Here is a 12,227-nt window from a genome sequence, read left to right as displayed (position 1 = left end):
TACTTGAAGCTTCCCTCACCTAGAGGCAGCTGTGAGGCTCAGGCCAGGGATGGGGGGATCAGTCCAGGTGGAGTCTCTTTCATCCTCCCGCTGTTAGAATCCTCTGGCCCGGGCCCAAACTGTTGAAAGAGAGGGGACTGCGCGATGGGGAGGTAAAAGGTGATGGGCAGGCCTGGCGGGACAGAAGCTCCATTGTTTGGGGCCCAGGCCAGCCTGGGCAAAGGCAGGGTTTATAACCAGGGCAGGAAGGGGGGGCTCTGCAGGGGGCGCCAGCTGGCAGGGCTCTTCCTTTGGACCCTGGATGGGGGACAGGTGCCGAGCACGATGCCCCCTGGAGGGGTTGATAGAGGCAGCAGTGTTTGGCGAGGTGCCGGAACTGAGTGGGGAGGGCGGACGCAAAGAGGGGTCTCAGGGCAGGGAGGCAGCTCCCACCCCACACCCACCCCGCCCCCTCGGGAGGATGAGCAGCCCAAGGGTCCTAAATCATCCTCCTCCAGATTCCAGTCATTCCTGGGAACGGAGGCGGCTTGGGGCGGCTCCAAGCCCGGGGAGGGGGGGCGGGGGGGGCACTGTGAAGAGCGGTGTGCATGGCTTGTCTTTATTACTGAGGGGTCACGGGGCGCTTAGAGATTTTTGCCGCCCACACTCTCCCCATCATTTCCCAAACTTAGGTCCCAAACTCGGAGCTCTGCTGCCCCCTATCTTCCCTTGTCCGCGCGAGCCCCTCAGCCCCACGGCGAAGCCCACTGGGCAGTTCTTACCAGTGTCACACCACAGTTGTTTCTGCTTCGGTTGGAGTTCCGCCCCTAAGGGAACGGCTTCCACCGCAGACCCAACAAGGTCAGTCACGTGCTCACGGTCCCTCTCACTAGTCCCAATTTCGGAGTTACGGCGGGCCTATTCCAGGTGCAAAAGAGCCGGGGCCCCTCCCTCCCGCCGCCGGGGCCGGGGCGGCGCGCAGGGCGGGGCGGTACAAAAAGCGATCCCGCCCCGCGTTCCTCACTTGACTTTGAGTGTCCGGCGGTGGCAGGAGCGGGAAGGCGGAGGCGAGTAGGGCAGCCGGGCTCAGCCCACACCCCTCACCAGGTAGGGACGCTCCCCTGCTCAGAGGGGAGACGGTGTAGACAGAAGGAACAGAGAGCATGAGGGGCCAGGTGGAGGGACCAAGCCAGGTGGCAGAGAGGGAGAGTGGAGGGGGGCAGAGGGGCACAGAGAGAGGGACACGTGAGGGCACAAAGTCAGGGACCCCCATCAAGGACGGAGGCTGAGGGAAGCACAGGGATCCAGAACAGGAGGAGACCGCGGGTGCGAAGCATGGGTGTTGAGTGGGGAGCACCAAGAATGCCACCATCCCCACCTCCTGTCCTTGAAGGTCCCCCGGCAGGTCAGGGAGAGGCTCCATTTCTTGCCTAAGCCCCTTCCCCCAGTAAGCCAGGGCACATAAACTGTGGCTTCTCGCCCCTGTCCTGCCTGGGGACACAGGAATCAGGGTCCCTGCTGGAACCCCTTGGACTCACAGCCCCAGGAAGCTGGGAGATCAGTCCCTGGGGTGCCAGGGAATCTCTGTTGCCCACCACTTCTGACCCCTGAATTCTGCCCTCCCTGGGCCCAGGAGGCACCATGTGGCGATGTCCACTGGGGCTGCTGCTGCTGCTGGCTGGCGAGTTGGCCCTGGGTGCCCAGCGGGGTCGTGGGCGCCGGGAGCTAGCACCGGCTCTCCACCTGCGGGGCATCCGGGATGCGGGTGGCCGGTACTGCCAGGAGCAGGACCTGTGCTGCCGCGGCCGCGCCGATGACTGCGCCCTGCCCTACCTGGGTGCTACCTGTTACTGTGACCTCTTCTGCAACCGCACCGTCTCCGACTGCTGCCCTGACTTCTGGGACTTCTGCCTCGGCGTGCCACCCCCCTTTCCCCCCATCCAAGGTGGGCACCAGACGGCCAGGGGTGGGTCGCTTTGTCAAGCCCAAACTCAGCAAGGCTCAGGAGCAAGGCTGACACATTGACATTTCCAGGGGGAGGCTTTGTAGAATCTGGGAAAGAGACCCTGCCCGTCTCTCTGCACTTCCGGGAAGTCCCCACTCTGGTCTAACTTGAATCTCTCCAGTAAGATGGAAAAAGAAGAGCCTCGGTCTGTGGGATTTTAAGTTGGCCCAGGAGAAGGGCAGCCTCCTGCCCTTTCTCCCAGTCCTGCCTGTCTCCATATTCTGGACTTAGAAGGTGCTGGCCACACCTGCTGACTCACCCTCAGACTGATAAAGCACACTGGGGTTGGTCAGCGTCATCTTAACAATTCCTCTGCCTTTGCTCAGGATTCTCTACCCCTGAGATGGCTGCTCACACCTGGGAGGTGGGTTAAGTCTGTTCCTGCTCTCAGCTCTCACCACCATCCACTCGCCCTTATGCAAGAGGAGAGTCACTTGAATTCTTTCCCACAATTCCATGGCGCTGCGGGTGTGAGACTGCATACCTGGGTTGTCACCCCAAAGTGCTGTGTCATCTTAGGGGAGTCACTTACCTTCTCTGGGCTTTGGCTTCCCCATACCCCTCCCACTCCCCATCTCCAAACCCCTACTCATTTAAATGGCATAGGATCTAAGGAATGTTGTGGAGGGCATCCAAGAGAAGCAAGAGGGATCCAGGTCGGAGTCACTGAAGAACTTCCCAAGTAGCAGTTGGTGTGTGACCCTGTAGGAGATGTCTTAAGTTATAGCTTGGCTTTAGTTTCAGTGAGGGCGGGTGTGTGTGAGTGTGTGTGTTTGGGAGGGTTCGGGACACCTGACCTCTGAGGACCTGGCCATCTCAACCCGTCGTCTCTGGTCTTGGCTCCACGTCTCTGTCTGACTTTCCTCCCACCAGGATGTATGCACAGGGGTCGCATCTATCCAGTCCTGGGAACCTACTGGGACAACTGTAACCGTTGGTGAGTGTTGGGGGCTTGCCTTGTGGGCTTTGTGGAACAGACTTGATTCAAACCCTATCCCTGTCACTCACTTGCTGGGGGCAAGGCCTTTCCCTTTTCTGAGCCTCAGTTTCCGCATCTGTAACATGGGAATTTTTACACGGACCATGTCAACTTCTGTACCAGTATTCCAACAGCAGTCCCCAGGAGCAGTCAACCATGGATGCCCAGCTCCAGGTGCAGCCCCTCCTGCCTGGGGCTAGGCTACCGCCCCTCCCAACCTTTCTCCCTGTCACGGGAGAGTCCAAGAAGGGGGCGCCAGGAAGGAAACCTCTGACTGCAGCATCCGTTGCCCTGGACCGGATGAGGGTCAGGGATGGCTGAGCTGGCAGCCAGCCAGACTGTAGCAGGGCCTTCCCTGGAATGTGGCCCCTCCTCCTCCCCCAACCCTCCCCACCATTCCCAGTAGGAGGATGAAGGGGTTGGGGTGCCCCCTTACCCTAATCTGAGGCCTGAGATGGGAGGTGCGAAGCCTTGAATCCCTTAATGGAAATAATGGGGACCCTAAGACTTAGAGGAGGAGGCCCTGCACCCACTCCACCCCATGCCCTGGGACCGAGAGGGCCCCAGGGAGGAGGAAACTTTTTGGAATGCATTACGCATAAGCTGTTTCCATTGCCTCACTGGCATGAGGGGTGCCTGGGTCACGGTGAGAGTGGGGACTCGTGCATTTTAGCGTGTGTCTGGGTGACAGAGCATGTGTGTGTGTGCATGCTTTGAGTGTGTGTGACCTGTGTGTGTGTTTCAAAAGATGGAGCATGCTTGCATGATTCTGCTGTTACTGATAGGATGCCTCTGGACATGGAGGGGTTAACACGCTCTCTCGGTCCCTTCCCTAGGGCCTGGCCACCCAGGCCCCCTCTGGAATGCTGGGACCTGCTGCCACCAGTCCTGCCTAGACCTGCTTGGACAGCCCTGGGGGGCAAAGAGGGAGGTGGCAGGAAAGGACTGACCAAGCCACTGCCCTCCCAGGCCAGTTCTGGCTGTGTTCCCTGCACTTGACACCTGAGGGAGGGTGTGGGACAGTGTCTGTGGGCCTCCCAGGCTCTGTGAGCCCTCGAGGATGCTTTCGAGAGTCAGAGGGGGAAGGGAAGGACGAAAGCCTCCCTGAAAGTGCCCCCGCAGCTCCTGGGGCTGGAGATCCCAGCCATACTGGGTCCTCATCCCCTTGAGGCTCCTTAAAAGGCAACAAGGGAGGCGGGAGCCTTGGGCGGGCTTGAAAGGATGCAGTTTAGCATCTTGTCATAGCAGAGTTATGAGCTTGTAAAAGCACTATAGAATTCATAGAATTCAACTGTTCAGTCGACACCTGTTAGAGACCTACTATGTGCCAGGTGCTGTGCTGGGCCAAGGAGATGCAGCCAGAATGCGGCAGACAGTCCTTGTCCCTGCACTGGAGCCTCTAGTCGAATGGTGACACAAATAATAAACCTGTCATTACAACCTTACAGGTGTGATGGGGGGAAAAGAGGTTATTGGGGCACCCTAGTTTAGAGTGGGGTGGGGGCGAGGGAAGGCTACTCCGGAAGGGATATTTATGCAGATACCAGGCAGATGAGAGCATGAGTGGCCCAGGCCCAGAAGGAGGGAACATGGGGGGAAATGGCTTGTGGAACGGCCAGGAGGTGGGACCGAGCTCATTGCAGCTGGAGCTGTGAAATGGGGAGAGAGGCCCCGAGGAGGGGCAGGCTGCATCCCGTGGGTCTCATAAGCTGTGCCAAGGATTTTGCATTTTGCTCTAAGTGTCGTGCACAGCCCCTTGGGGAGCACACAATCTGATTTGTGTTGTTCAAAGATCTCTCTGGCTTTAAGAGAGGGGTGTGTGTATTGGGCGGAGGGAATCACAATGAAGCAGGGAGCCTGGTTAGGAAGCCACTGCGGGGGGTCCAGGTGAGAGGGGATAAGGGGCCAGAGTAGGGTGGTGGTGGTGGAGGGGTGAGAGGCAGGTGGATTCGGAGTCTTTCATGACCGGCTCATAGGGCAGGCTGGTGGTAGGTGGGTATGAGTGAGGGGCAGGCGGTAGGGGAGACACCACGGACCACATGGAGTTCTGGCTTGAACAGTTGGGTAGATAAGGTGCCGTTTTCTGAGTTGAGGATGTTAAGGGAGGAACAGGTTTGGGGGAAGATAGTTTGGCCATTCTGAGATGCCTTTCACACACCCAGAGGAGCTGTCAGGAGGCCAGCTGGATAGGAGTCTGAAACTCAAGGGGGTGGGGAGTTGGGGTTCCTGTAATGAGAACAATCATGGAAGATAACAATTCTTGAGCACATCACATGGTCCAGGCCCTGGGCTGAGTACTTTGCAAGCTTGCCTTTTAATCCCTGGAAGGTGGTACTATTATTATCCTCATCTTACAGACAACATTGAGGGAGAGTTTAAAATAACTTACCTAAGGTCACATGACTAGTCAGCTAGACTCTGAACCCTGGATTCAATTCAGAATCCATGCTCTTAATCACTTCACTGTACTGCCCCATTCATTCATTCATTCATTCCACAAATATCTATTGGGTGGCTACTATGTGCTAGGTTTTGTTTTTAGGCACTGAAGGTATCAAACAATACCTGCCCTCAAGGACCTTAGATTCTGTGAAGAAACAGGTATAGACAATATAAATAACTAAAGATATAATATGTCAGATAGTCATGACAGGCTGCGGAGAGAAGAAAACAGGGAGGCAGGGTAGGAAGGGTGGAGGATGCTGAGTTAGGGTGGCCAGGGCAGGCCGCCCTGAGAAGGTGACATTTGAATAAGGACTTAGAAGAAGTGAGAGGGGCCATGAGGATGTTGGAGGAAGAACCGTGCAAAGGCCCGGGGGCAGGAGCACGGCTGGTGTCAACAGTCAGGACCAGCCTGGCTGGGACCTCAGGAACCAGGACGGGGACGAGGGGGTCAGAGAGGGGACACGAGGACAGATCGTGCAGGGCCTTGTTGGCGCTGGAAGGACTTTGGCTCTTATACTTGATGTGAAGCCAGTGGCAGGTTTTGGGCAGGGGAATGGCATGATATGATTTGGGTTTAACAGGATCGCTTGGGCAGCTGTGTTAAAAATATACCGAAGCGGGGGAGGGGGCACTGGGCAGACTCGAGGAGAACAGTGAGGAGGCTACAGCAGAATCCAAGTGAAAGGCGATTGGACCATGGCGGCTGCGGAAAAGAATGAGACATGGTTTGGATTCTGGATGTGTTTTTAAGGTAGAGTCAAGACGATTTGCCAATGAATCGGGTTAGCAAGTGAGAGAGGGTCCAGGGTGCCTCCCAGGCTTTTGGCCTGCACTCCAGGAGAGGATGGAGTGCCATTTTCGAGGACTGTGGCAGGCGCAGGCCTGGGGGTAGGGGAGAACAGGAATTCGGTTTGGGATGTGGTGAGTGTGACCTGTTAGACACCCAGGAGGTGATGCGGTGTAGCAGTAAGATCCTTGAATCTGGAGTTTAGGGAGAGATCTGAGAAGCAGATACAAACGTGAGAATCATAAATTTGAGATTGACATTTAAAGCCACCAGGCTGGATGGGATCATCTGGCGGTCCTCTCATAGGTGCTGGTGCAGAATTTCAGGCCCATGTTGACCTCTGAGGCCTCCTCCCTTCCAAGGATGCCCAGCACCGCCTCACCCCTTCCTTTCCCCTGACCTTCCAGCACCTGCCAGGAGAAAGCGCGGTGGGAGTGTGACCAGGAGCCATGCCTGGTGGACGAGAACATGATCAAGGCCGTCAACCAAGGCAACTATGGGTGAGAGGCCCTAAAAATGCCCCGAGTGGGCACACATGCACGTGCACACACATACACATGTATGTTCTGCCCGAGATGCGTGTCCTGCCAGGCACACCCACACTCAGATCTTATTCATGTGTACATTTAGCTGGTAGGCATCTCTCCCGCCCACGTGCGCATACCTCCAGGACCCCCAGCCTTGGCCGGTCTGTGACCTCCATCCCCTCTCTTTCAGGTGGCGGGCTGGGAACCACAGTGCCTTCTGGGGCATGACCCTGGATGAGGGCATTCGCTACCGCCTGGGCACCATCCGCCCGTCTTCCTCCGTCACCAATATGAATGAGATTCATGTAAGTCCATCCCTGCCCACAATCCTGCCATCTCCTCTTGGCCTACCACCCCAGGGACCCTGGCACCCTGTGCCCTGCTTCTCCAAGGGCCTAGGCCTGTCCCCCACCAATAGGCTGTGTATCCCTGGACAAGGGACTCCCCTTCTCTGGGCCTTGGGTTTCTGCCTATAACAAGATGTGCTGCACTGCAGGAACTGATGCTCAGATTCTGAGTTTTGTGGTCCCAGCATCTGACCCTCCCTAGCTTCTCTGGCCCCTCCGGCTTGGGAAAAATGTCATTGGTCCCAGTATGGCTGGGTTAGGGCCCTAAGGGCCAGGAGGTCACCTTGGTATTTTGGGAAGGGAGGGACAGACACTCCTCCAGCTTTGGCCAGAGAGCAGCAATTCTCGGAAACAAGCACCATCTCAGCAGAACCCCCAGGGAGGAGGGGGTTTCACCCTTCCCACCAGTGGGACCCTCCAGAGGGAGAAATGAGAACCAGACCCAGAACAGTCAAAGGGCGAGGAAGAGAGCTTGAGCGGGACACATGCCGGAGGCTCCTTCCATCAGTGGCCGGCAGGGAGGAGGCAGTGACTGGCCAGAGCGGCCCTCCCTGCAGAGGGAGCTCAGCTCAAGGCTGAGGTGACCAGACCCTGCCCCTGCCCTTACTCCCCTGGGCCTCCGGCTATTTTCTGCCTCCTGCTGTTTGCCTTGGCAGCCTGCCCAGTCACGGGACCTTACTGCTTCTTCCCTCCCCTGCCCTTTGGGGCCTGAAGCCCAAGGTCCTGGTGGAAAGAAGGATGTAGCAGATCAGAAGGTACAGAGGAGGAAAGAGGCAGGGGTTGAGGATGGAAAGTGGCCCGACCACTTCCCTATTCCTGGCTTCAATTGCCTCACCTGTAAAACAGGACTAGTCACCCCCCACCTGACACTAGAGAGGCACTAAATGGTGTCTGGGTCTTCCTCTGGGTCACCGTGGAGGTTGCTGGACTCTCTCAGCAACAGAGGGCTCAAGATCAAACTGCAGAAGGCCCTGGACTTTTTTTTTTAACAGCTTTATTGGAGTATAATTGCTTTACAGCGGTGTGTTAGTTTCTGCTGTATAACAAAGTGAATCAGCTATGCATATACATATATCCCCATATCTCTTCCCCCTTGCGTCTCCCTCCCACCCTCCCTATCCCACCCCTCCAGGCGGTCACAAAGCACCGAGGCCCTGGACTCTCGGGAGACCTCCAATGCCTAGGGCCCCTGAGGGGCAGTCTGGGGCAGAGGCAGGAGGCAGACAGAGTGACCTTTTCCTTGCAGACAGTGCTGGGCCCAGGGGAGGTGCTGCCCAGAGCCTTCGAGGCCTCTGAGAAGTGGCCCAACTTGATCCACAACCCTCTTGACCAGGGCAACTGTGCAGGCTCCTGGGCCTTCTCCACGGCAGGTATGTTCAAGGGCAGGGGCTGGCCAGGTGGGAAAGGAGGGCAAAGGCCTGAGCCCCCTGACAGCCCCTCTACCTCCCCTCCCACCAGCTGTGGCATCTGATCGAGTCTCAATCCATTCTCTGGGGCACATGACACCTGTCCTGTCACCCCAGAACCTGCTGTCTTGTGACACGCACAACCAGCAGGGCTGCCGCGGTGGGCGACTTGACGGTGCCTGGTGGTTCCTGCGCCATCGAGGGTGAGCAGCAAGGGGGTAGGGAAGAGGGCATGAGGCGGGGGTCTTAGGAAGGGAAAGCCTGCAGGAAGGGCCTGGGCCAGGCTGCCCCATGCCCACTCTGTCCCCGCTCCCTCCCGCTGCCCCTGCAGGGTTGTGTCTGACCACTGCTACCCGTTCTCGGGCCATGGGTGGGACGAGGCTGGCTCCGCACCCCGCTGCATGATGCACAGTCGGGCCATGGGTCGGGGCAAACGGCAGGCCACCGCCCGCTGCCCCAGTAGCTATGTCCATGCCAATGACATCTACCAGGTCACTCCTGCCTACCGCCTCGGCTCCAACGTAAGTCTGCACTTGGGTGAGGGGGCAAAGGCAGGAGAGCTGGAAGGTTGGCCAAAGGCTGAAGCCTCGCTCGCGCCTGATGGATACTCTCCTCCCCACCCCCTCACCCTCCAGGAGAAGGAGATCATGAAGGAGCTGATGGAGAATGGCCCTGTCCAAGGTAAATGCCCCTCATCCTGCCCCCTGATTCCAGAAGCTTGTGCCTGCTTGACACTGGGCACAGAGGCACAGGTGGTCCGTACAGCATTGAGCAGCAAGTCCATTGGGGCCAGGAGTGGGAAAAACCATGTCCCTTCCCCAGGAGCAGCACCTGGAGGGGGCACTTAGAGTCTTGGTACCAGAGGCCCCGGGGCCTGGGCATGCATCTCCAGGCTTGGGTATCAGTGCCTGTGCTGATGGGCTGAGCCAGCCCCATTTTGACCTCTGCCCACAGCCCTCATGGAGGTGCATGAGGACTTCTTCCTGTACCAGAGCGGCATCTACAGCCATACCCCAGTGAGCCTTGGGAGGCCGGAGCAATACCGCCATCATGGGACCCATTCGGTCAAGATCACAGGGTGAGGGCCTTGGTGGGCAGGGGGGTTGGGGGCAGCAGGGCTTGCACTGGGGCCTCTGAGTCTGCCTTGAGTCCTTACCACCTCTCTGCAAAGCTCCATTTCATAGGGGAGGAAACCGAGACTCAAAAAGAGGAGGTACTTGCCCTGGGTCACACCAAGAGTTAGGGGCCTTTTAAGGTGTTCTAGAACTCTTCCTTCCTTACACACTGGGAAAACTAACTCCAAATGAAATACAGACAAGGATTCAAGAGTTGCTCAACCTCTCCCCAGCTCAGCACCTGTCCCAGCTCTGCCTGACTCACTCCCCCAGCCCTCAGTTTCCCCAGCTGATATAAGAGGCAATGCTAGAGTCACTGATTTCAATAGTCCAACCAATGAAATGTACTTTGCACACACACACCGCCCCCTGCCCCCCATCCCCCACCAGGTGAGGAGGGAGGGCAGGCAGATGTATGAGGTCCCAGAGAACTGGTCGCTGGGATGTGGATCCCTGGAGGGTGGAGGCCCAGTTTCCCTCCTTTTCTGCTTCCCCCTCCAGTTGTCCCTTTGGGACCGTCCCCACACCAGGCACAGGTGCACAGAATTAGAGATGTGGAGACTGAGGGAGGTGCAGAGAGGGACAGAGAGCTGCCCAAGTCCTGAGGGTGCACCCAAGTCACCAATGGCAACAGGGGCCCGGGCAGGGAAGGCCGCGGGGCGGGAGCTCCTGAAAGCAGGTGAATCAGCGCCCTTCCCCCTCCGGCTCTGCCCCGCAGGTGGGGGGAGGAGACGCTGCCCGACGGAAGGACGCTCAAGTACTGGGTGAGTCCCTGCGCCGCGTGCCCTGCGGCCGCTGTCACCTTCCCCCGGACCTCCTGTCCTCTTCCCCGACTCCAGTTCCCCTCCTCACGGCTCCTTCTCATTCCCAGACGGCGGCCAACTCATGGGGCCCAGCCTGGGGAGAGAGGGGCCACTTCCGCATCGTGCGCGGCGCCAACGAGTGCGACATCGAGAGCTTCGTGCTGGGCGTCTGGGGCCGCGTGGGTATGGAGGACATGGGTCACCACTGAGGCCGCGGGCACCACGCCGGGAAGAGCCCTCTGTGGGAAAGCAGCCCCCCCCCGCCCGCCCGCCCGCCCGCCCGACGGAGATCCGGGCCCCAGGGGCCTAATCCTCGCGCGCGAGGGTTCCGCTGACGCTGACGCAGCGCCCGGCGTGGGAGCCTCGGACAGGCGAGGCTGGCGGAGCCCCCAGACCTCCCAGCGGGGGCCGGGCAGGGCCTGGCCGGGAAGGAGCAAGACCACCAAAGCTAGGACACCCCCTTCTCCGGCCCCACCACTCCACCCCACCCTTGTACTCTTATTTCTCAAAGATATTTATTTTTCTTTTCACTGTTTTAAAATAAAAACAAAGTATTGATAACTATGTATCTTGGAACTTCTGGATGTGGAGAGCCAGGCCAGAGTTTGGGTGGCATATGGTTAGACAGCAGAAAGGACTGCCTAAAGCCATGCTGGTTGGCGGGGGTGGGGGGTGGGGTGGACCAGAAATCTTAGCCTCCATTCAGCCCTAATTGTCAGTGGCCCTGGACACTGACCCACTTGGAGGTGGGGCATGGATGGCATGGCTTCTGGCCCCTAGAGAGTCGTGGGCCCGTGGGAACCACTTCTCAGACGCTGAGTCAGCGCTGCCTGAGGCGGGGGAATCCAACCCACCAATCAGCAGAACTGGTGCCAGTGCCCAGCAGGCAAGGGGGGCACAGCCCCACAGAAGCTGGAGCCTCTGTCTCTGCAGATCAGCCTCTCCAAGCCACCCAGGCAAAGGGGAGCCCCCTGCTTCCCCTACCCCTAGGCCAGGCTGGGCCTGCCTCTCTGAGCCCTCTCCCTCCCCCACCTCCCCGTGCTCCCAGTGCCTGGAGAATTAAGTCCAGGCCTCGGCCTGGCATTCAAGGCCATCAGGACCCACCCCACCAGCCTCCTCACCAGCTTCTTCACCCAGTGCCCAGGCGACTCCAGAGTCCTCACTGCTCACTAGTGTCCAGTACACACGCAGACCACTGGGCATTTGCACATGCCACTCTCAGTCCAGATGCCCTTCCGTTCCACCCCCTCCCCTGTCCCACTGCTGTTTCAAAGCCAACTCCAGGGTTTCTTCAATCAGACAGTACTGGTGGAGAGTAACTGATGTGCCAGGTGCCGTGCAAGGGACCCACGAGTCCCCAAACCACCGCAACCCAACTTAGCATGGCTTAGACACCCCCTCCCTGAGCTCATCTGCATCCTGCCCTTTCACCAGTATTTCACGTATCCTTCTTACGCTGGAAGTTCCTTGAGGGCAGCGACTGGGTCTGGTTCATTGATGAGTCCTGGTACCCACACCTGTACACTGGATAAGGTGGTGTTACAGTTTGTGGAATGGTTGAATGAATATAACCCATTCTTTCCCCCCCATTCCCTTCTCAAGACTCCCTCCTCAGCCCACCCCTCTAGGCACCGAGGTCAGTGTGAAGCCCTGCCTTTCCAGGAGCTCAGCAAGGCTGTGCCTGGTGATGGGGCCTCCCATGGCAGGAATCCTCCTTGCCCCCACCCCCAGCTAAACAGGAAGGCAGGGGAGCCAGAGTCGCTGAGCAGAGGCAGCAGGGAGGTCTGTCCGCTGGCAGGCAGCCCCTCAGGGCCAGCCTTGTCGCCTGGGCTGC

The 12,227-nt window shown here is 58.4% G+C and overlaps 1 protein-coding gene across 3 annotated transcripts; it reads left to right on the top strand.

The window, feature by feature from the left end:
- Window positions 1-985: 985 nt before the first annotated feature.
- TINAGL1 (tubulointerstitial nephritis antigen like 1) lies at window positions 986-10,966 on the top strand. Of its 3 annotated transcripts, XM_022575050.3 has the most exons (12): window positions 995-1,086; window positions 1,613-1,924; window positions 2,858-2,921; window positions 6,603-6,695; window positions 6,913-7,027; window positions 8,316-8,439; window positions 8,528-8,678; window positions 8,807-8,996; window positions 9,111-9,156; window positions 9,430-9,553; window positions 10,309-10,354; window positions 10,462-10,694. In XM_022575050.3, the coding sequence occupies exons 2-12, from the start codon at window positions 1,621-1,623 to the stop codon at window positions 10,600-10,602; spliced, it is 1,398 nt and encodes a 465-aa protein (XP_022430758.1). In that variant the 5' UTR covers window positions 995-1,086; window positions 1,613-1,620; the 3' UTR covers window positions 10,603-10,694. The 3 variants fall into 3 exon arrangements, with proteins under 3 accessions (XP_089753358.1, XP_022430758.1, XP_089753357.1); XM_089897231.1 differs by having other exon boundaries at window positions 10,309-10,966; XM_089897232.1 differs by lacking the exon at window positions 1,613-1,924 and having other exon boundaries at window positions 986-1,086; window positions 10,309-10,966.
- Window positions 10,967-12,227: the final 1,261 nt, after the last annotated feature.

The sequence above is a fragment of the Delphinapterus leucas genome, chromosome 1 (assembly GCF_059928025.1).
Source record: "Delphinapterus leucas isolate spDelLeu-1000000601 "Yukka" chromosome 1, BTC_Dleu_Yukka2, whole genome shotgun sequence".
Taxonomy (NCBI): Eukaryota; Metazoa; Chordata; class Mammalia; order Artiodactyla; family Monodontidae; genus Delphinapterus; species Delphinapterus leucas.
The sequence above is the reverse complement of the archived record's forward strand: the minus strand, read 5'-3'. Positions and strand labels throughout refer to the sequence as shown.

Bases quoted from the DNA above. Each gene is read 5' to 3' on its own strand.
- TINAGL1 (XM_089897231.1), top strand. From the start codon at position 1,621: ATGTGGCGATGTCCACTGGGGCTGCTGCTGCTGCTGGCTGGCGAGTTG. The intron at 1,925-2,857 runs GTGGGCACCAGA...TCCTCCCACCAG, and splicing joins CCCCTTTCCCCCCATCCAAG to GATGTATGCACAGGGGTCGC. The intron at 2,922-6,602 runs GTGAGTGTTGGG...CTGACCTTCCAG, and splicing joins TGGGACAACTGTAACCGTTG to CACCTGCCAGGAGAAAGCGC.